At 42.0% G+C, this 23,337-nt stretch overlaps 1 protein-coding gene across 2 annotated transcripts in view; it reads right to left on the minus strand.

The window, feature by feature from the left end:
• The window catches only part of PECAM1 (platelet and endothelial cell adhesion molecule 1), a 40,165-nt gene extending 17,460 nt beyond the window's left edge, over positions 1 to 22,705 (minus strand). For both annotated transcript variants that reach the window (XM_055003518.1, XM_055003517.1), the window contains exons 1-13: positions 22,432 to 22,705; positions 22,315 to 22,341; positions 17,973 to 18,266; positions 14,473 to 14,778; positions 13,250 to 13,516; positions 10,625 to 10,873; positions 8,855 to 9,142; positions 8,237 to 8,518; positions 6,092 to 6,196; positions 5,183 to 5,210; positions 3,839 to 3,912; positions 2,913 to 2,969; positions 915 to 983 (exon numbers count right to left, since the gene is read on the minus strand). In XM_055003518.1, coding sequence (XP_054859493.1) covers positions 915 to 983; positions 2,913 to 2,969; positions 3,839 to 3,912; positions 5,183 to 5,210; positions 6,092 to 6,196; positions 8,237 to 8,518; positions 8,855 to 9,142; positions 10,625 to 10,873; positions 13,250 to 13,516; positions 14,473 to 14,778; positions 17,973 to 18,266; positions 22,315 to 22,341; positions 22,432 to 22,465 — 2,080 coding nt within the window. In that variant the 5' untranslated portion in view covers positions 22,466 to 22,705. The remainder of the gene's footprint in view (positions 1 to 914; positions 984 to 2,912; positions 2,970 to 3,838; positions 3,913 to 5,182; positions 5,211 to 6,091; positions 6,197 to 8,236; positions 8,519 to 8,854; positions 9,143 to 10,624; positions 10,874 to 13,249; positions 13,517 to 14,472; positions 14,779 to 17,972; positions 18,267 to 22,314; positions 22,342 to 22,431) is intronic.
• Positions 22,706 to 23,337: the final 632 nt, after the last annotated feature.

Genomic DNA, 23,337 nt, shown 5'->3' on the forward strand with positions numbered 1-23,337 from the left:
GCTTCAAACATAGCCAGAACTGAGGGCCCAACTAGTTTAGAAAGGTGTAACTCTGTTTAGGAAAGCGCTGTATACATGACATTTTTCCACAACTGCATTTACAAGTAAGTGTTGTGTGACCAGTTGGTTATGACGGAGGTTGTTGCCCCTTTAGTATAGAAGAAATTTTAAAAAACACACTCACGCACACTTCTACCTTGGTTGGAGGGGGGATGTAGAGATGTGTTTTTGCTGCTTGGAAAGAGGGAAATGGGGAAGCTTTGGAAATCCCCTTATGATGTGAGACTAGGGTTGCCAGGTCCAGTTCGGGAAATTCCTGGAGATTTGGGGGGGGGGGGTGGAGCCTGAATAAGGTGGGGTTTGAGGAGGGGAGGGGAGGGGCCTCAGAATGGTATAATGCCATAGAGTCCACCCTCCAAAGCAGCCATTTTCTCTAGGGGAACTGATCTCTGTCACCTGGAGATCAGTTGTAATTCCAGGAGATCTCCAGCCACCACCTGGAGGCTGGCAACCGTATGTGAGAAGAGATGAGGCCAGGGGAGGGGGGGAGACATTACATGAGCTCCCTGCTTTAAAGGTTCCTCGTAGCTCAGCTGAGGTGCTAGGAAAAGGAAAATGGTGCCTGGTGTCTAGGAACTGGGCTGGATGGCCTTGATATCCCTTCCAGATTTACGATTCTACACGCAGGCAGCTATCACAATCCAAATGTGTAGAAAAAACAAGATATATTTTTGAATAAATGTAGAAGAAACATCTGTTGGTCTTTGAAGCAAAGGTTTTGTTCTTCCTGTTTGCAGGATAAAAGATGAAGGTTTAATCCTGGGAGTTGCAGAATGACCTTTGACCTCACTCAAAACTCAACAAGCCCTCTGCGATTCCTTTTATACAATTACATGAGAAAGCCATTTAATTACCTCTGTAAGGGTCAGGAACCGCCACTTCTACTTCTGTATATTCCACTTCAGTGTTCTCAAGGTCAGGTCCTGTCCCAAAATAGCAAGGAGATGTTTTCTTTTAGTCAGGACTCGCTGCCCCAGGTGTAAATCTATTCACACCTCCACTGGCTTTCATGGATGCGGGATCATGTGCTGGTTGCACTCCTAATGAGGAAATGCATGTGTTGGAGCCTCCCTCTGCCTGTTTTGACTCTCCACCATCAATAACAAGAATTGTCCCAGAGACTTTACTGAGGCACATGGCAAAGAGGAGGAGAAGCCATCACAGGTTGACCTGTTCTCATCTTCACCAGAGGTAGCAAAGCTGTACCACTTCTCTCTGGTAAAAACTACCTTTGCCTAATAGAGTTGCCAGCTCTGGCTGGGGAAATTCCTGGAAATTTCAGGGCAGTGCCTGGGGAGGAACTTCCATGTCTCTAGACTCGATGTTAAACCATAATGTCTGCCCTCTGAAGCGACCATTTTCTTCAGGAGAAATGATCTCTGTTGTTTGGTGATCAGGAGAACTCCAGCCCCCACCTGGAGGTTAGCAACCCTAGGTAAGGCACAGGGTAACTGCACAGGGTACATAGTAAATGAGGTAACTAAAACTTGCTGACAGAGATAAAGAGGTAGATCAAGATGGGTAGCCGTGTTAGTCTGTTGCAGTGGAAAAGAGCAAGAGTCCATTAGCACCTACAAAGGTCAAACCACACGAGACAAAAGACACTCGAATTACACTCAAACACACTTGAATTACAAAATACACTCTAATTATCCCTGTAATTCGAGTGAGTTTGTCTTGTGTGGTGAGAACCTGAGACTAACAAAATTTGTGATAGGGTATAAGCTTTCGTGAGCCACAGCCCACTTCTTCCACAGCCACAGCTCACTAATTTTGTTAATCTTATAGGTGCTACTTTTCCAGAGTAAATGAGGTATTACTGCTTTTAAAGAACGTGATGTTGCTGACAAATTTTATTTATTTACTGTTTATACCACACCTTTCTCTCTAATGGTGAACCAAAGTTTGTGTTTGTTTATTATTAGATTTATAGTTTACTCTCCCTGCCAAGCAAGCTCAAAGCAGATCACATCAATTTAAAAGACATAAAAAAACAGGTAAAAAACGGAAACATAAAAGGAACAAATACAATTTCACAAGTCCACCGTCAGCAGTGCACATTGCACAATCCTGTATATGGTCATTTTGGGCATGGGGGGGGCAGTGACAGTGGTTCTCTTCTCTGGCATTTTCTCCTCACAACAACCCTGTAGGTTATGTTAAGCTGAGAGTGAGTGACTGACACAAGGTCACAGTGGCAGCGTGGGGATTAGAACCTGGGTCTACCCAAATCCTTGTCTGACTCTCTAATCTCTAAGCCGTACTGATAGATGTGGGATAGCTCTTCTTTCTCGTCCCTGGGAATATGGGCAACATCTTTGGCTTGCTGTATACATACTGTGGAATGAGATGCTGATGAGGTGGTAGAATGCTGAGATGGTAGACTAGGACTGTACCACTTCAGACTGCAAGTGAGGAACTTCATTTTTTGAAGTTTTCCTATATTAATGTTGCTCTGAAAATGGCAAACCAGTATAGCATGTGAAGGATTAAGCTTGGAACTTTCCGCCTGATGTACTTAAAAAAAAAATTGCAAGAGTCTTCTACATGGAGAAGCAGTAAAAATGCAATGCTCCTGTGCAGACCGAAGTGGTACAGCCCATTTTGCCATCTCAAAGTTTTACCTCCTGATTGTGCTGCATGTTTACATCAGGCACTGAGACTCCTTCAAAATCCAAATGATTTGTTGCAATTTGAAATGCAGCCCTAGAAAATACATACAAACAGACGAACAATCCCTTCAAACAGATGTTTCTAATCCCCAAAGAAGTCATTTGGTGCACAGTAACAGAATCTGTTGCAAAGTTGCAACATACAAATATACTCGGAAATAAAAATTAAAACGAAGTTACCTTTAGCGTTATCTTTTGATTTCATGTGATTTTCACCTTCTTCATTATAATCGGATCCTAAAAAAACCAAGACACATGTTAACAATGACTGCCAATGTTTGATAAGCGTAACATTTTAAAAGACCCAAAGACCATTTGAAGAGCATGTAAAGTCAATATTAGAAGCTTCCGGGCTTAGATCTTGTCCGTTATACATTTTTCATGGTTTGATGACTAGAAATACCACTTGAGTTCACGTGCTCTTTCCTTTCCCATTTAACAATAAATGTAATTTACTGTGATGTCTGAACTAATTTATCCATAATTACTGCCTATGGTATACAGGTTTTTAAATATTACTTTGCCATATTATTTATATATCGATGTTGTCATAACTGAAGAGGACAGCCGAACTCAAAGCTAATGGCGAAGAAGTGGCTGTCAGAGAAAAATAGTTCTATTGGTTGGTTTCAAACTCTTTTCAATGAATACAGCATTCCCAAGAAGGCCACACAAAAACTTCAGTCTACTATGGTTTGCCCAGATAATTCTATATAACACAGACCTCTCCTTGAATGGTTCACCTTAAAAATCCTACTCCTAAGAAGTGGAATGATTACCTGTGCCAGATGACTACCTGTGCCAAGAAAAAAAGATATCTTTGATTCTCAGGTTTTGAGAGAGACATACTGTGGCACATGCTTTCAAAGATAAAACCTTTGGATTGTTGAGCTAGCATGATCCTAGCATGATCATGATATCTATGACTTTTCTATTCTGTGGCACACAAAGCTCTCCCTTCCTGATTGTAGCCTTACAACAACCTTGTGAAATGGGTTAGGCGGATTCAGAATGACTGGCCCAGGGTCACCAAGACAGCTTTATGACGGAATGGGGATTTAAAAAATAATAATCCTGAAATGGTCATTTAAAATGAAACTCATTACCATAATACAATTCCCCTTCATTATTCAGTCCTGATGTCAGCTTCTCACCCATTGAATTGGTTGCTGGCATGGAGCTAAAAACAAAGCAGATTAAGAAAAGCTTTGGTATTTTATCAACAGAAAAATGTACTCCTTGGTTGTTTCCACACACGTTGAATAATTCAGTTTCCATGCACTTTAGCAATCCTTTCACACATAAAAACCTTGTTCCAAATGATCACAAAAGAGCACTGAAAGTGCATTATCCAACATGTGTGGAAGCAGCCTATGTTCTGCTTTTGGACTACACACATCTAGAATGAAAAGAAACCCCAGTGCTGTACCATATCCTGAGTCTTCATTCTTTTATGATTCACTCGCCCCATTAACCTTTAACACATACAAATCACTGGAAAAGAGCAAGAGTCCAGTAGCACCTATAAGACTAACAAAATTAGTGGTAGGGTAGGAGCTTTCGTGAGATATCTGAAGAAGTGAGCTATGGCTCACAAAAGCTCTGTGATTTCATGTAAGGATGTAATCATGAAGGCCTGCAGGACTCAAGATGATTGGCAATTTTTACAGATGTATAAAGCCATCCTTGGAATTTTGCTGTTGTCACTAATAGGGAGAAGATAATTCCTAAATGTCAGAAATGTCCTTTTCTGTGACACATCTTAACATTTTTAATATGGCACCTCTGTGTCTGCTGGGATTGTTGGGACATTTCTATAACTGATAGCTTTCTAATCTTCAATTTTAAAGGGCAATTGGGTCTATTAGTGCACTTAAATGATCCCTACATAGTATCAGGAATACATATCTCTCATAAACAGGGCTCATTTTGAGGAGGAACACACAGGAACACAGTTCCAGTAGTTCTCCTCCTGGTTTTTGGCCATTTTGGGCCCATTTTGGCCTGGATCGGGGCCGTAAAGGCCCAATTTGGGCCCAAAATAGCCAGGATCAGGCCCCAAACAGTCAGGATTGATCCTGAAACAGCCAGGATTGGGCCTCTGACAGGTGGAGGATCTCCCGCTCAGCAGCGGCCCAATCCTGACCATTTTCCGGCCATTTTCAGCCCCTTTTTTGCCATTCTGGGGCCAATTTCGGCCCTGAATGGCCAGGATTGGGTCCAAAACAGCCAGGATAGGTGATGTCAGGGGGTAGGGCATATGCAAATCAGTCATGCTAATGACACACTAATCATAATTAGCATAATCAGTCATGCTAATGACATATGGCATGGCATATGCAAATGATTTGTGCTAATGAGTTATGCTAATGAGTTCCTGCAGCTCTTTTTCTACAAAATGACCCCTGCTCATAAACATCTTACCATTAACAATAAGCAATGAAACTTACCCATCCAATTCCATAGAATTGCGTTTAGCTGAAAGTGGGGAAGGAATTAAAATTAGTTACTATAATTGTACTGCAAAAGTAGAAAGTCAATTGTTTTAGTAAATGGATGTTAGAAGTGATGTTAACTCAATCCAGTTAGGAAGTATATGTTGGAGGTGAGTGCTGAGAGCAATGTTCCTCATTCAGTTTGGCAATGGCTTATTCCAAACATTATATTGGGTTTTGATCATTAATAATAAGCCTATGTTTATTAATCCACTGAGTTTATGGATGTGCATAATCATGAACAGGCATAACCTTGAAAACTCTTGCTCTGCTTTTTAATTGTGAATGCACTTACAAATACAAAAATGAAACTAAGAAACCTCAGGAATTGTCTCAAGGTTATCATGAACACTGACTTCACTGTATGAATATTCCATACTCTAGGAAATGAAAAAGTCCAGAGCCATTTAGTTGTGAGCAAACTGTGTAAAGTGCTGTCAAGTTGCAGCAGACTTATGGTGACAACGTAAGTTTTCAAAGCAAGAAGGGAGCACAGGTCATCTGCCTTTGCCTTTCTCTGCATAAGATCCCTGGACTTCCATGTACTAATGAAGGCCAACCATTCGGGAATGAATTTTCTCCTCCCTGTCATTTTTGGAGCTAACCATGGTGTTATATTGCACTGGCATTTTCACCAGTTCTGGTGAGTTCCACACCACAGTTTGCAACTATGGTTGAAACTGAGCTTGCAAACTTGGCTTGCGGCTAACCACAGAGTTCACACTGCACCATGTTTAACTCTGAAAATAAAAGGGAGTGGGATGGAGAGGCAAAGCCTGGGGGGTCACTCCTAGTAAGGAGGGTTTATATGAAGTTTCTGTTCTATTCATTAGATGACTAAAAGTCAAATAAAATATTGTTTACCCTTTGCCTTCTTTCTGAAGTACCACCAGAAAGTACCGCCGATGCCAAGAAGGACTAGCAAGACAAATAACGCAATGAGCCATTTCTTCCATGAAGCCAGAATGACTAGAAATCAGGAGAAAAATAGGTCAGGATTCACAAACTTGAGTTCACAATCAGTTCTGCAACACCAATCCCCCTCTGTTAGTTCTGTGCTCGAGAGAGAACCAGGGATTCCAGTTTATACCACTGAGAACGAACGGCACAAATAGGGCCCGCTGAGAGAACATTACCAGAAACCTGTTCCTATGCTACTTCAAGAGCACTGTTGATACTTTTCAATGATTCCATCTCATGCTATTCTGATAATTCCAACACATGGGGTTGAAAACATGCGAAAGCAGCATTCACTTCTGATACTGAAGTGGCAAGTCTGTCTCCCAGGTGCCCACCCTTCTTCACGCAATCTCCCTTATTATATTAAGAGAAAAGCATGAAAAAAAGTTGGGGTGTGCATCAAAAAAAAATTGGGTGACCTGGATCCAGGTTTCAGGGATAAATAAATAAATAAATACATACATACATACATACATACATACATACATACATACATACATACATGCATGCATGCATGCATACATAAATAAATAAATATTTTAAAAAATTCAGTATCCCTGAAATCTGGGTCAAATTCTCGAAGCCAGTTTGGTGTAGTGGTTAAGCGCCTGAGACTCTAATCTGGAGAACCGGATTTGATTCCCCACTCCTCCACTTGAAGCCAGCTGGGTGACCTTGGGTCAGCCACAGCTCTCTCAGAGCTCTCTCAGCCCCACCCACCTTGTTGTGATTGTTGTTGTGGGGATAATAATAACATACTTTGTAAACCACTCTGAGTGGGAGTTAAGTCATCTTGAAGGGCACTTTATATATTGAATGTTGTTGTTGTTGTTGTTGTTGTTATTAGGTTAGAGAATCCTAAATTCACCCAGCCATTATTCCCTATGGGGAAAACTATCCCCATAGGGGGGAAATTATCCAGGAGTTGGCTGGGAGGCATATTTTAAAGAAACACTGCCAAATTTGCAGAGAATTTACTCATTCTTGTGCAATAAAGACCCCCAAGTTTCACGAAGATTGGACTCCGGGGGCCCCTGAACCAAGTCACTCAGCCACTGTTTCCTATGGAGGAAACATTTCCAAGGCTTTCCAGGCAAAGGCAAACCTTAAGAAAATGGAAGGCATGGGTATATCTGTGGACTCACTGTCTATGAACATCAAATGCCGCATTTCAACAAATTAAGAACAGGATGCTAGATATTGAGCGCCAGAAGATATATAGCCTGGCTACTAAAACCTGCTCTCCCCTGAGCTTTGAAATTCCCCTCACTGTAGGGAGGATGGCCCCATATTTATCTCCCCTGCAGGTGCCACAACTTCGTAGAGCTTTTTCTTTGGCCAGGTGCAATGCTATGCCTTCGGCCATTCTATATGGCAGATTTAACAGGATAGCCTATTCAGCTAGAAGCTGTTTATGTGAACAAAAATGTGTCAAGTCAATTACACATGTTCTTTTGCATTGTCATTTGTATGCTGGTATACGTCAAACATATTTAAAATCTGTTCTAGCTGGTATGATGGATTGCTCTGACTCGGTCAAAGTCTATAGACTGTTGAACGATTCCTTTCCCGATGTCACTGAGAAGGTGGCTAAGTTTCTCCATTCTGCTTTGAAGTTGCGTCAAAGGATATCACGGAAATAAGCTATAAATGTATTTATGTATTTGTAATGTAGTATCCTTTTAACCTTGTTTTTCTTTTTGTAAGTGGATAACTTGAATTGTTGCTCTAGGCCAATAAAGGCTAACTTGACTTGACTTGAAGCAAAAGCAACCCCTTTGGGGCCAAAAGCCAAATGCAAGTCCCATTCCCAATGCGAGCTGAACCAACAAAATCAAACAGAACCCAACTACAACGAGGGAACCTATGTCAAACTCGAGAACCCCAATGTCAAACCAGAGAATCTTCACAAACGGAAGCAATTGAGGCTTGGCAGAGCTGTGCAATTTAGTCCCGTCTGATTGAAAGGGCGAGCCTTTCTAACACCCTAATAGACACACAGTCATCTCCTGTGTGCTTCTGCACCATGAATCCACGAGCAAAACTTACCCTTTATAATTATTGGGTTGCTTCGTAGCCGTGATTCTGCAGAGTTGTCAGCGGCACAAAAGTACTTGCCCGAATCTTTGCTTGTAAGCCTTGCTTTGTGCCAACTAACGGTGTGGATTTTATATTCTGTTACTTTATGCACGGATCGTACTTCATTTTCTTTAAAAAAGTTGAACTCAATAGGAAAAGATCCTGAGGTAACGCCACAAAAAAGGACGAGGTCTTGGCCGTCTTCCACGTCGCCATGTGAAGGGTTTTCCAAGCTTATGTTATAAACTGGGGCTGTGAATGAAATGCAAAGAAACAGCCTTTATGCCAGATTCAGAACCAACGTAACAATGAGCTGGTTAAACAGGAACAGATGCTAGTCCAAAATACAGTAGCTAGGATCCTTACTGTATCCTGCTTAAATGAACACACACATCGGTCATGTATGAACTGGCATGTCTCAGTTTGGCAGAAAATGGCGAATGGGCAGGTCCTTTGGATCAGGCGGTAAGCTAATAGGCAGATGAAAAGCTTCAGAGAGCCAAACTTGGAGCCTGGACCTCTTTGCTATAGAGGCTTTGAAGCTGTTAAAACTTCTCAGTGCTTTTGTGGTCTTTCTGAAACACTTACTTATTACTGTGATGTTGAGCCCACTGCTTTGGGATTTGTTAGAATGGCCGTTTTCTGCTTGACATTTATATTCTCCTTGAATGTGCTGCTTAGTTGCGTTGTCCTTAAACTCTGCAGTTGCATTTCTTTTCACTTCAGTTTTGCCAACAGTGACATTTCCTCTGTAGAGAGTATACGTTATAGGTAGTGTCCCGCTGTTAGAATAGCAGTATAAAACAAAAGCACGCCCCAGCACGGCTCCTTTAGGGTAGCTGATGGCCGTGTAAAGACGGGGCTTTGAAACTGGAGCTGAAAAAGAAGGAAGTGCTGCCTGAGTGAATGCAGTGAGCACAACTCAACTTATATTTCATTTAAAGTGCAATTCTAAGGAGACATGCCCTTCCAAGTCCATTGACTTTGATGGACTTAGAACGGGCTAATTCTGTAGGAATGCAAGCCTGCCAGAAAACCTTCAAGCAGGTCTTTTGCATCTAAAGATCTACTCAACCCAACCTTATCCACCGCATCTTAATTTTTGGCTGTGCAGTGGTGAGGAAAAAACATTCCTTTTTAACAAAATGCAAGGGGAAAAGTTTCCTCTATCAGTGCATGATACAAAAGATATGGCCTCCTTTTGGATACATATTTGTTATGGAAAATATTTATAGCCTTGCTGTCTCTGTTAAGAAAACTCAAAATGGCTCACAACAAGGGAAATAAGAATACCACAAAAGAAAAGGAGACAGGTGTGTGTGTGTGGGGGGGGGGTAGATTAAACAATTTAAGCAGTAGCATAATTTTTTTTTAAGTTTCCATATCACAAAGCCAGGCAGAAAAGTTCTAATATCAAACAAGGCCAAAATATCTCATAGTAAAAATCAAGAGCAAAACCCATAAGGGCACTTAATAAAAAATAATAATGGAGGTTGGAAAAACCAAGTTGATCACAGTCACATTGACTTCTACAAAAATACTGAGAGTATAAAGGATTGGCATGTTCAGAAGGGCTTGCAGTCTCTTTTCAAAGGCTTGCTTACTCCTTTCTACTAGGCAGTACCAAATACATCGTATTAGTAGATTCCAAACTGATGGGTGTTACATCGAGGAGAGCTTTGAATTTGAGGATGTTTATTGTATTGTACAGTTATTATAACATGATCCCTTGAGGGAAACCCACTGGTTATGGCCTAGCAGGGCTCAGTCCGGGACTTATCTATGAGCAGAACCACAAGTGACAAAAGGCACAGGTTGGACACTTGTCAGCTTCCCTCAAGTTTTGATGGGAAATGTAGGCGGCTTGGCAGAATGTTGGAGAAGTGACAGTTGAAAAGTCCGTTGGACAGCAGTCGGAGAGCCAAGCTGCAAGACCAGGACTCCTACATTTCCCATCAAAACTTGAGGGGAGCTGACAAGTGTCCAACCTGTGCCTTTTGTCACTTGTGGTTCTGCTCTATGTTCCTACAAAGTTCTGAACTGTTTTGGTACCGAGCTGTGTGGAATGGGAGTGCATGACCTTTCCTCTTGCCGTTGACCAGGTATGTCAAGTACATGTAATCTCCCTCCATATGCCTCCCTCTTGCTTAGACCTAGACACCTATATAGCGTCAACCATGTGCATCAGGGTACATCATGCTTGACGATGTTCATTTATCTCACTGAGCTAGTTACGCTGCAGAGAAACTGAGCAACTGTAATCAGTGCAAAACCCAACTTGTGCAAGGGTCTCAGTGTGCAACTAGTAGTTCCCTTGTCCATCAGGTCAATGGATCTTAGGTCCATAAATCAACTCACAATAAACACGTATCTGAACAGGGTCACTCTTTTTGACGATTCCTTTCATCTCCACCCTACAATCATAGACTCCGCTGTTAGCTTCGTAGGCCTTAAAGACATAGGAGGTGGAGTTTGTCATGAATGTGTTGTCTTTCATGAGCGCGACTTTCAACTGCAGTGAGCTGTTAACTCGACATGACATTTCTAACATGTTGCCTTCATCCAGGTCTTTTTTCGAAACGTGCAGTATTGGCTTGGGAAACAACTCTGCAAAAAAAGAGAGAGGGAACAGAAAGGTAATGCATTTACAGTCTTTCGACATTATTAATGGATAATATAACAGATGAGCAGTTATAATTCAATGATATCAGGGCATCTAGCCATCTTCCTTGAATATCACATCCCTGCTGTGGAAATATAATTGTTTTCCTTTTAAACTTTTTTTTAAAAAAATATTAAAACAGAAAACAACTAGGGTACAAAAATACACCGCTAATAACAGTCACACAATTGAAAATGTTACAAATGAATCAATATCTAAATTATTACACATTTTCATAAAGTTAACGAATGGCTGGTGGCTCACTGATAACATTTCCAATTATTCTTCATCACTGATTTGTTGAATTTGTTCAGTAAGTTTGACTGTTTTGGCTAGACCCCAAGACTGAACTAACTCTTCTGAGACAGTATACAAGACTAACCCCAATACTTGGCTACTAAAATTCTGGCAGCCATCATTAAATTTCAGATCCATTTAAGTCTGTTATCAGGTTAATTACCAATGGGCGCTGAAAATATATTGAGCAGTTAAAATACAAACTTCTTTTTTTAAAAAATCCAAATTTAATACAAGAAATGATAAAACAGTACTGTACAAACAAGAAAGGGATTAAAACTAAGCCATAAAGACATTATCAAAACCACTCTTGGTAAATCATTAAAAACCCAAGAATTACAATAAATGAGCATTTAAACTTTGTTGTATTGGGGGAATTACTTCTTTGGCATTTAAAACATCTAAAATTGGTTTTCAGATTTCATCGTATTCAAATAAAGGGACTGCCATATGCAAGTTCCCAAAAAATGGATTATGCATAATCCTACCCATCAAATATTGCTCCCAAATTTTCTGATACCATTTTTTTTTAGCAATGGGCCTTTGAGGGATTTCCAATTCCCAGCAATGACCAGACGAGCAGAGGCAACTAATATCGAGACAAGAGATCTGGTATTCCTATCTAACACAGAGTTGGGCCAAAAATCCAATAGGAAAAATTCTGGGGAGTGTGGCAACGGAAGACCCACCGTGTTGGATATCTCTCTGTGAACCACTCTCCAAAATTCCTGAACAAAATGGCATCCCCAACACATCCCCTTCCTGCTTGCAAGATCTCCAACACAGAGGGCTCAACAACCTGTTCATCTGATAAAATACAAACTTCTGATCTGCTTTTAGTTCATAACAGCTCCAACACGAATCATTAGAAGTATTGCGTTTTGGAATTGATTAGGACTCAAATACTAGCATTTAATTAATGTTATCTTTCAAGTTCATACAGGGAGATCAAGCTAAACCTTTAACAAACAGCCTTTATCACCTAGTACATCTGTTTCAGTAGTGAATTTATGAAACATGACCAAGGAAGTGTTATGGGCACATGTAAGATTGGTACATCCACATATCTCCTCCTGTTTTTCCAGTGGAAAAATCAGAAGATTTGAAGGAGGCACTGATTTAAAAAAAAACTCCTATGAAATATTTTATCTTTTAGAATGAGTAAATTTTTTACGTTTGTTAATTTTTTATTTATAGTGCATTATTCTCACTGAGACTCAAGGTGGATTGCACAGTGTAACCCAGAAACAGCACTGCCACCGCAAGGCAGGCGGCTGCTCCTCCCAGCAATGGTGAGCACGGTTAAGCCAGCGGGATACTCCCAAGAGTGATGCCACCACCGGCAGTCAAGGTAGAGCTGCCAGAGAACACGCAGGCACAGGGGCCTAGCCACATTGTGTGGAAAGGGACGGCTAGTCCTGCCCTGCAGGAATGCTCTAAAAGGTCAGGGGCAGAGAGGGCCCCTGGATGAGCCTGAGGAAGGAGAGGTTGGAGGATGGAGCCTGGGAAAGCCCTACAAAAGGCAGGTCCTTCAGGGCTGCTGTGGAGGAACAGCCGGGCAGCCTCTTGGTGAGAGAGAAGGGTGATAGGCTATCTGGAGAGGGGAGAGGACATGAGGATGCTGTAAATTCCCCTTCTCCCCATTTCTGAGCTGTACCTGGCAGCCAGCCTGGACGAGCAGGCCGACCTGGAGGGCGAGCCCCTCCTCTGGCTCTGGCACCCCCACAGCAGAGCCTGACACATAGTTTCATCCTTCTCCATGATATAGACAGAAGAAAGACCAATGATAGCTGACAAAGCATGCGGCTTGCAAGGATCCGATGTGCTCATTCCTCCAAATACCACATTTCAATCAGATCCCACACCAGAGATTAGTAGTACTTCAGAAGCACTTTGATCAACAGTCTTATCCAAAGTCCCCAAAATTTCAGATTACAGATTTAGATCAATGACGAGACAAGCTAATACCTTATCTAGAGAGGTGTCTTCTGAACTAGCACAGATGAGATAAAGAAAGCTCTTACCTGCTACTACAACATTCACCGTGTCAGTTTTGGATACTCTCCCAAGTTCTGCTTTGCATGTGTAATTGCCGCTGTTCTCCATCGTAGCTACTGCAGAGTATGTCACGGACTCTCTACCCCTGGAATTCTTAAGAATATTTTTGTCCTTCTGGAGGATCATTTCAATTTCATGCTGATGATTTAGGATTGTAGTACATTTTATCAAAATATTGTCTCCCTCAATAATGTGCCGTGGGTAGACAGTTATATTGGGAATGGAAAATGGCTCTGCAAGAGAAGAAGTCAAGACAGAAGAAATAATATGGTTAAAAACCCTACAGGACTTTGTTTTGGAAGTTTGAAATGTCTACAGCTGTTTTTGACTGGAGACTCCGGCTGTTTTCACACACCCGTAACCTCCTGAAAATTTTGTGAAACTCACAGCACACAGTGTTTTCCTTGCGCGATTTCCCATCATGATCCCATTTAATGGCGCGATTTCTGACGTCATCGTGCTAGGAAGACGCTTCATGCTGTAAGTTTTGTGCAATTTTCCGGAGCATTACGGGGGCGTGTGAAAACACATGCAGAAGTAACTTGTCAAGAATTTTATTTCATTTGAAATGTATATTTTGGAAAAGCAAGAATTTCAAAGATAACCCCAATGCTTAACTGTCTGTGACTTTTATTCAGGGATGTTAGTATCTCGTAGCTGCCAACTTCTGAAAATCCAGAAAGGGGGTATTTAGGGCTCAATGAGGCATAATCACAGAAGATTCCTGTGTTTAAACATGGATGAGCTATAATCACCTATGTTGCTTCCACCGTAGCCATCTAGGCTGGGTGTTGGGAGAGTAAAATGGAGGATGAGAGATTGATGTATGCTGCCCTGAGCTCTTTGGAGGAAGGAACGTGGCAAATAGGAAATTTGCTACATTCAGCGGCGTAGTACATGTAGGCTGAGTTGGAACTATAGAGAGAATAAATTACAGGACCACCATCAAGAGGGAAGGACTTCTGCACACCAGATTTTGGGGGCTCCAACTGCCATTTCTAGGCCAGCCTAGGAAGAAAGATGGCAGAGGAATTATGGCTGCCTCTTGAATGCCCATATAGTAAAGGGTTAAAAAGTATTTGGAGTCAGCACAGCAAATGGATCTAAGCATAAATAACTACGAAATGAATTTAAAATATAGGAATGATAATGTAAAGTAAAATTTTTTTAAAGAAACAGACTAACTTACCAGCCACACCAACGACTGTTCTGTTACTGGGTTCTGATGTCTCAGACCCCATTGCCAAAAATTTTTGGACTGTACATTCAAAAAACAAAACAGTGTCCCCTTCCTCGACTGGGAATTCCACCTCTGCAAAGTTTTCTGTTTCTTCAGGCTTAGTCTTATGTACTGGGGAATTGCTTGGAGATTGTCGGATTTTATAAAACGTGAAAAAAAGAGGAGGCTTTTCTCCTATGGCTTCACAACGTAACAACACATTTTCGCCCTCCGTTACTTGTGTTTTCTGGACAGTCAGTTTTGGCTTCATTATTCCTTTTGAAGAGAAAACAACCATTAATCAGAATATGCTTTCCTTCGCAGTTATGCCAGGGCCAAACTAAATAAGCTGTCGGATGCCTGAAACCAGATCTCCTGTCTATCTAAATTTTTATTCATAACAGCCAAAGGGCCCATGGAAAAAACTGGGACTATAGGGCTGGGCAAGGGTAAGAGTTAACCTCCCGCTCCTTGGTGTCATTTCTTCATACTAAATACCTAACCTCCGAACTTGATATTTACTCTGAGAGGGAAAACCTATGAGTATGGCTTCCATATTGGGGAAGTTCCAGGAGCGAAAGTGACAGGAGGAGAGGGGTACATCTCTTCTCCTCAGTCTTGTCATCCCAAATCAGTTTCGTCTCCCCATATCTATTATTAACAGAAATTCAGAAAGGTGGGATACCGAGGAGCAAGTCTCCTCAGAAGTAAGTCTCAGATTATTCAACGGAGCTTCCTCCAAGGAAGGTGTCCGTAGGCTTGCAGCCTCAACCACGGGACATCAATATGATGTCCAGGGCTCATTTTGAGGGGGGAAAGGCGCAGGAACGCGGTTCCAGTAGTTCTCCCAAGAGGTCACATGCCAGGTGGCCCCGCCCATCTGATTTTTGGCCATCTGGGGCCCGTTTTTGCCAGTATCAGGGCTAAAACTGCCAGGATTGGGTCAGTGCCTGGCGGGGGATCCCTCCCCTGCCCGGCACCGACCCGATCTGGGCTGTTTTGGGCCCAATCCAGGCCAAAACATACCCCAAATGGCCATTTGGGGCCCATTTTGGCCTGGATTGGGGGGTTTCGTCCCAAACTGGGGCCAAAACAGCCCTGATTGGGCCACTGCCAGGTGGAGGAACACTTCCCCGTTTGGCAGCAGCCGAATCCCAGCCATTTCGGGCCCGATCAAATCAGTTATGCTAATGACAAACTTCTGGTGATGTCAAGGGGTGTGGCACATGCTAATGAGTTATACCAGTGAGTTCCTGCAGCTCCTTTTCTACGAAATGACCTCTGATCTTGTCTATCTGCATCTCAACTCTCTGGTTGCTGTTCTTTGAGGAACTGATATAGACAACATAATTTCAAGCACGGTCATTTTCACCTCGGTTGGTCTATTCATCTATTCCTGGCTTGTCTGACTCTCATCTTCACATGTTGTCAGTGTAGGCACAGTCTTTAGGTTCACACATGTTTTCCCCTTTCACAGCAGGTAGAAGATCCCGGCTGAGAAGGGAGATCCCATTATCCTTTGACCAAGGGCATTCTTTGACCAAGAACTTGTTTTCTGCAGTTCCGTTCTTACACTTTTCCATCAATGAGACTGATGGAGAAAAAGCATGATCCTGAGATTAGCTCCTGCTTCTTCTGCATGGCAGAGGTCAGGTCAGATGAAAATCACATCTGAACAGACTCTTGCAAATTATACTTCAAAGATCACACCTCTTTTTCTCTCATAAATGCAAGTTACTGGATAATTTCAGTGGCTGGGCAGGCACGGTGTCTTTGCCAAGATCACATCTGATAATGAGAGACAGCATTTTTTTTTAAAAAAAAATAGTGGTTGTACAAGTCCCTGCTGGGTACAAATGCAGGAGTCAGATATCTGTGCAGTTTTTAATGGCATTGAACAATAAATGAGGTCTTCATATGGAGGCACCTATTAAGTATGTACAAACTTCCATATTGTGGCCAGGAGAAGCGGATCTCACCTGTTCAGCCTGGATAGTTTCTCTTCAACGCATTATTCTTTGTCTACTCTAGTTAATCTCCTTTAACTATTCCTTGCAGACATTGTTTTTTGTTTACAGTTATCCTTAATCAAGGAAGCTCTTAAGTTAATAGCTTAGCTCAGAGGAATTCCACATGCTAGGATTGGAACCCATGAAACATAAATGGAATGAGTTCATGAAATGGATTTCTCCCTTTTTCTTTGCAGGTCCTGGGTGTTGGGAGAGACACCATAACAGAGTGGGATATGGCATAGAGGGGCTGCAACAAGAAGGGTAAAACTGGAGGAAACCCCTCCTTCTCAAAAGGATTGATTGAAAAAATAGCTGGAGCTTCAGCCGTGAACTCTGTTATCAAGGGACCCCCCCAAGCCACAGAAGCAGCTTTTTTGGAGTGGGGGGTTGCAGGAGAAGGGGTAGAGATCTGTTCTTTGAAATCATTCCATCCATGGTTCATAGGATCTGGAATCCAACCCCAACTGTTATGAAACCATTTATGAAAGAGCCATTAACGGGGCTTAAAAGCAGTTTTTGAACGGACGAAATATACAGTAGCAGTATAGCATAGTTATGAACAAATGAATAGATAAATAACATTCCGTGAATAATAAAGGACAAACTTTTAAGAGAAAAATGGAGCATATAAACTGGAAAAAATAGAACAAGATCAAAAGTGGAAGCTTGAAGAAAATGTAATAGGGAAGGGGAAGCACTGAAGAAGATAAAGTGGGAAAGATACAATTAAATCAATGGAGAGTAGAAAAATACCGATAATTGGGTTTAGAACAGGAGGCCAAATGCTTTTGTAGAAAATGCTAGAGGTATTGAGATAGTAAGCCTACAGGTTTTGGTAAGTATGGGGATCTGGGGAAGAAAGAGAAGCCATTATCATCCCAAGGCAACAAGCTTGGGATAGGACAGAATCAACAATATTTAGTGTCAAGCGAGAGGAGCCAGGGAGAATTAGGATTAAAATATCATTAAAAGCAATAAGAGCACTTGTATGAAGGAAACTACTGGAACAAGTAATAATGAAAAATGGAAAAGAACTAGAAGAAAGCCTATAAAGCAGATTGTCCCGTGCAACACATTATAGCCCGAAGAAGAGATAATGAAGCTAAGTGGAAGATACTGAAGGAGCAGAGAATCAAAGACAGAATTACCAAGGGACATCAATCAACAGTGAAAAGATAGAGGGACAAGATCAGGAAAAAAAACCCAGGTTCTATAACTACAAAGGGAAAGTGTAGTAATCCATGTTAGATCTCGGGTGAAAGTAAATTAAATTTCTTACTGGCATTGTCAGGGGGATGTCAAAGAGAAGATAAGAGTTACCACATTTGGTCACTTACATACCAGTACCGTATACTGGCCTGTGCCTGATTACTTCCACCACTGTCTCTAAGCAATGGTTATTTTAGGATCCAAACATTTTCTTAGGTAGAAAATAAGGACTGAGGAAGGAATGCCTACCTTTGACTTGGAGAGGCAAAAGTTCACTGGTCTTTGTTTTCCCTTTAACAGTTACTTCACAGTGATAATCTCCAGAATGAGAAAATCTAGCTGGCGAGATTGTATAAACCACCCAGTCTTGTTCTGATGGGATGTTAACCAGAAGATTGCCATATTTGAAAATTTTGAATGTGTAATTCAGTACAAAATCGCCACTTTTGGTTGCTTCCACCGAACAGTTGAGGATGACTGACTGGCCATTCTGCACTTGCTTAGGTGGACTGGCGCTGAGTACAGGTTTGTTTATAGTGACCACTGGAAAAGAAGAGAAACGTTAGTGATACTTGCTTTCAGTTATAATCGAAGAAATGGGAAGTTGTACAAAAACAGTGCATAATATCCAAAAGCTACACTATACCGTGTCTCTACAGACAGAGAGTTCAACCAGCTAGGTTCCACAACCGAAAAAACCCTGGCTCTAGTTGAGGCAAGGTGAACTTCCCTGGGCTAGGGATCACCACCAGTACCTGTTTATCTGCTGATCGGAGCAGCCTCCAGTGAATATAGGATGAGAGATGCTCTCGCAGGTATGTTGGTCCTAGTCTGCTCAGGGCTTTGAAGGTCAAACTAGAACCTTGAACCTGATCCGGAATTCCACTGGGAGCCAGTACAGCTGGCGCAGAACAGGTGTAACATGTGACCAGAATAGAGTCCCAGTCAAGACACATGACACCACATTCTGGACCAGCTGTAGCTTCCAGAGCAGCACAAGGGTGCTTAGAGCGAGTTACCGTAATCCAATCTGGAGGTGACCATTGCATGGATCACTGTCGCTAGATCACTGGCTGACAGGTACGGGGCAAGCTGCCTGGCCTGACGAAGGTAAAAGAACGCAGACTTTGCAAAAGGACCCAGACTCCTTACTGTCGGCGCTGGCTCAAGAAGTGCCCCGCCGAGGGCTGGGAGCCGGATCCCCATTCCTGATTGCCTGCGGTCCAGATGCAGGACCTCTATCTTCGTAGGGCTCAACTTCATCCGACTCTGTTTTGACCACCCAGTCACGGCCTCCAAAGCCCTGGACAGATTATCCGGGGCAGAGTCCGGCTGTCTGTCCATCAACAGATAAAGCTGGGTGTCTTTCAATTAATAAACGAGTATCTTGAAAATTCCCCTACCCCCACTAGTTTGGGTAGTGGTTAAGAGCGCAGGACTCTAATCTGGAGAGCCGGGTTTGATTCCTCACTCCTCCACTTGAAGCCAGCTGGGTGAACTTGGGTCAGTTGCAGCTCTTCCAGAGCTCTCTCAGAGCCAAGCTACAAGTGATGCCTGGCACAGGTTGGACACTTGTCAGCTTCTGTCAAGTTTTGATGGGAAATGTAGGCATCCTGGTCTTGCAGCTGTAATGGAGAGCCAAGCTGTAAGACCAGGACGCCTACATTTCCCATCAAAACTTGAGGGAAGCTGACAAGTGTCCAACCTGTGTAAGGCATCACATGTAGCTTGCCTCTCAGCCCCATCCACCTCACAGGGTGTTTGTTGTTGCGGGGATAATAATGACATACTTTGTAAACCGCTCTTAGTGGGTATTAAGTTGTCCTGAAGGGCGGTATATAAATTGAATGTTGTTGTTGTTATTATTATTATTATTACTTTATAGTGGGGATAGTATTTTGAGTAGACGGACAGCCATTATACAGTTAAAATAGCACTGATTTTTCCTGTATTTACAGACTGGAGAGTCACAGAGGGCCATAAATATTTACACACAATCTGTTGAAAGTTTAGATCCTTGTCTAGCTTCAAGCTTCTCAAAATGAAGCCATCTTAATGCTTATACTACTGCTGGCCACTTCTAGTTATTTTTGAAAATGCAACCAGTGAAATTAAGGACACGCTGGTGGAATGTTCTAGGCTTTCATTTTAGAAAACGCTTTATAGCACAGCTTATGAAAATAAACCTGACTCATAGTTCTTTTTATTATCAATGCATATTTTTAATTCAGTTCCTAGTTTCCGTTCAGTTGTAACAAAACAGTAGCTAAATTTCAGGTTTGTGTGACCTCAGTTCATGAAGCAAAGGGGAACTCAAGTTTTAAAGCAGCACAAGTATTGGTTTTTAATTTTTTTTGGTATACTGTCTCATTGGTGGTGGAAAGTACCCTCAAGTCAGAGTTGATTTATGGCCACCAGGAGAGCCTGATCTTGTCAGATCTCAGGGCCAAGCTACACATGACGAATGACACTTGAACAGCAAGTGGATTGAGTGGAGGGCAAGTGAACAGGGAGAAATACACTTGCTGTTCAAGTGTCATAAGTCACTTGTAGCTTGGCCCTCAGAAGGTAAGCAAGGTCAGCATTGGTTAGTAATTGGATGGGAGACCTCCAACGAAAACCAGGGCTTCAGAAGCAATGGCAAACCTCCTCTGTTAGTCTCTTGCCATGAAAACCCCGCTAGGGGTCACCATAAGTCAACTATGAAATGAGTGCAGGATTCAACAACAACAACAACAACAACAACAACATTCAATTTATATACCGCCCTCCAGGATGACTTAACATCCACTCAGAGCAGTTTACAAAGTATGTTATCATTATCCCCACAATCACCCTGTGAAGTGGGTGCGGCTGGCTTCAAGTGGAGGAGTGGGGAATCAAACCTGGCTCTCCAGATTAGAGTCCTGCCGTTCTTAACTACTACACCAAACTGGCTCTCATACTATTTCATACTATCTCATTACATGCAGCTCATTTCTCCAGAGTTTCTCTGTCTCCTCATGTCATATTCTTACCAACTGGGCTCTGATACTCGACTCAAGGTCAGAGTAAAGAAAAGCACTTGGGGGGAGAAAAGACAGAGAGGTAAATAGCCATTCCAGGCAGGATTCCGATCTCCCCTCAAGCCTTTTTGCTTTAAAAAATAACTGGGCCCTCTCGCTCGTGCTTAAAATGGAATTCAGGAAAGCCCAAGTCTTAAACAAATAGATCTCCTGCAAGCTGGGTTTCTTGAGATTTAGAGAGAGAACTATATATTCTATGATTATTTTGACAGACTTGTATTCTTTCCCAGATGCAGCTGCAGGGGATAATATTCTGAGGGGGAGCGTGGACTTTTAAACTATTTCTTCCTCTGCCATTTTCCTACTGAAAAAAAGCCGTCCCAAGCCACTTTGATCCAGGTGGAGGAAAAAATATGGTTTAGTAAGAAAAACAGATCTCTATGGATCCCAGGTCCCCCAGGATTCCCTGCTCCACCTCCATCCCCACTCACTTGGCAGGTAGGGGGGGAAGGTGGGAAAGAGGCCTCCAGTCCTGAGTACCGGGGTGGTGTGATGACATCACTGCCGGGAATGATGTCATTGTGCTGCCCTGAAAGTGCTCCCATGTTTCACAGCAGGCCAATTTGGGCCCCAAATGGGCCGAATTGGGCTTTTGGGGGGCCCAAATCAGCCTTCTGTGAAGTGCAGGAGCACTTCCAGCCCCTGCACAATGACGTCACTTCCCGGAAATGACATTGTTGTGCCACATGGGGAGCAAGAAACACACATGTGAACAGAACGAGGAAGGTGAGTGCCAGGTCGCCCTACTCCTGCTGGGAGGTTAAGGGGACCTGTCAACGCTATTCCTCTTAGTTAACATAGCAATGTGCTTCTTCTGGATTAAAGAAAATAAAAAATGGTCTCCAAAGAATCTGAGCTGTGCACTGCTGCCATACAAAATCAATAAATGCTAAAATCACCTGTAACATGCAAAGTTTGCTGGCAACAGTTTACATAGTTTGCAACTCACATCCTGATTTGGGGTTAATCCAAAGATCTTTGTTATCTAGTAATTTAGTAGCCCAATGTGTAATTCATTCAACATGAAGAGTTTGGAAATTTAATACACTTTAGTCAAACTGAAAGCAAAAGAACACCATTCATAGACATCTAAGTATTTATTTATTTTATTTATTTTATCGTATTTGTATTCCGCCCTCCCCGCAAGCAGGCTCAGGGCTCAAAGTACTTTAAAGAGCAGTCCTAAATGAGTCTACTCAGAAGTAGATCCCGTTTTATTCAGTAGAATTTACTCCTAGGAAAGCGTTCTTAGGATTGCAGCCTTAAGTTTCTGTGAATTATGATTCAAGTTGAATATACATTGGTCATTTTGGATTTCAATATGGAACTTAAGTCACCAGATAGAATATACTAATGGGAAGAAAGAAACCCGTATCTCATATAGAAATACGTTTCCAGTTTTACCTGGTCCAAGCCTTTCTTTTCCCTGTCTGCATGCAAATCTAGGAGAGACTAATTTTTTTGTGCTCAACTCCTCTTTTTCTGAAGATGTTCAGATCTCAAAAATGTAATTTTTAAAAACTCACCATTTTCTTGAGCTGCCAGCTTGCAACCTGGAAAAGCAAAGTGAACGTTGTTAAGGTATCAACATGAGGACAAATTTTTATTAATTTTTTTAATGAGATATTCGCTCCCAAACTTACAGTGTAAAAGGATCAAGAGCAATACAGAATACATCTCGTCATCAGAGAACAGATACGAAACTCCAAAATAAAGCAGTGTTCATTAGTTCCAATTTCCCCTTCCTTTAAGGACCTTCTATCGTGAAGAACGTTCTGTGTCTTTTTCAAAGTGAACTAGGCACGGCAGCTGATGGAAATCATGGAAGACAGAGCTGGTGTATTTTTCCAGGACCCCAGTACAAGCCGCCTAGATACTGGTCAAGTAATCATTCCCGTTACTGGAAACTGGAAGTGGCAAACAATGAAGGTCTATCTGCTGCAAACAGGCAGATTGCTGCTCAGGAAGTGACTCGGTCTTTCCTGAGAGAGTCAGTGGACGCATTTGCTTTGTTCAGTTTCTTAAGGTAAATTCAAAACAAGAAGTACCAGTGACATTTTTTTCCGGCGGCTGCGGTCATTATTTAAAAAGTTACTCTTCCAACGTTTCAAAAACTAGTTATGTTCATTTCTTTGATGGCTATGGATTTCCAAAAGGAAAACATGCTGTAATTCATACTGCTTCCCTGTAGTTTATATGCCTTTGGTTATCAACAGTTGCATGAAACTGGGTTTCTAAGCAAAATTATACCCTTTTAAGCCCATTGGATTTAATGCTGTTTAGGATTGCGCTGTAGGAAGACCTTTTTCTTTAACATTTTAAAACCATACTAAGCACATAGGCAAGAGGCAGCCTTTTTATTCGAATACATAGAAATGTAGTTACATTATTTGCATTATGCAGTGTATGTGTGTTTCCAGCTGACAGACATGATACTAATGATGTATTCTATTCTGAGGGCCAAGCTACACATGACGAATGACACTTGAACAGCAAGTGTATTTCTCCCTGTTTACTTGTCCTCCACTCAATCCACTTGCCGTTCAAGT

Source organism: Eublepharis macularius, chromosome 19, assembly GCF_028583425.1.
Source record: "Eublepharis macularius isolate TG4126 chromosome 19, MPM_Emac_v1.0, whole genome shotgun sequence".
In the NCBI taxonomy this organism is placed as follows: Eukaryota; Metazoa; Chordata; class Lepidosauria; order Squamata; family Eublepharidae; genus Eublepharis; species Eublepharis macularius.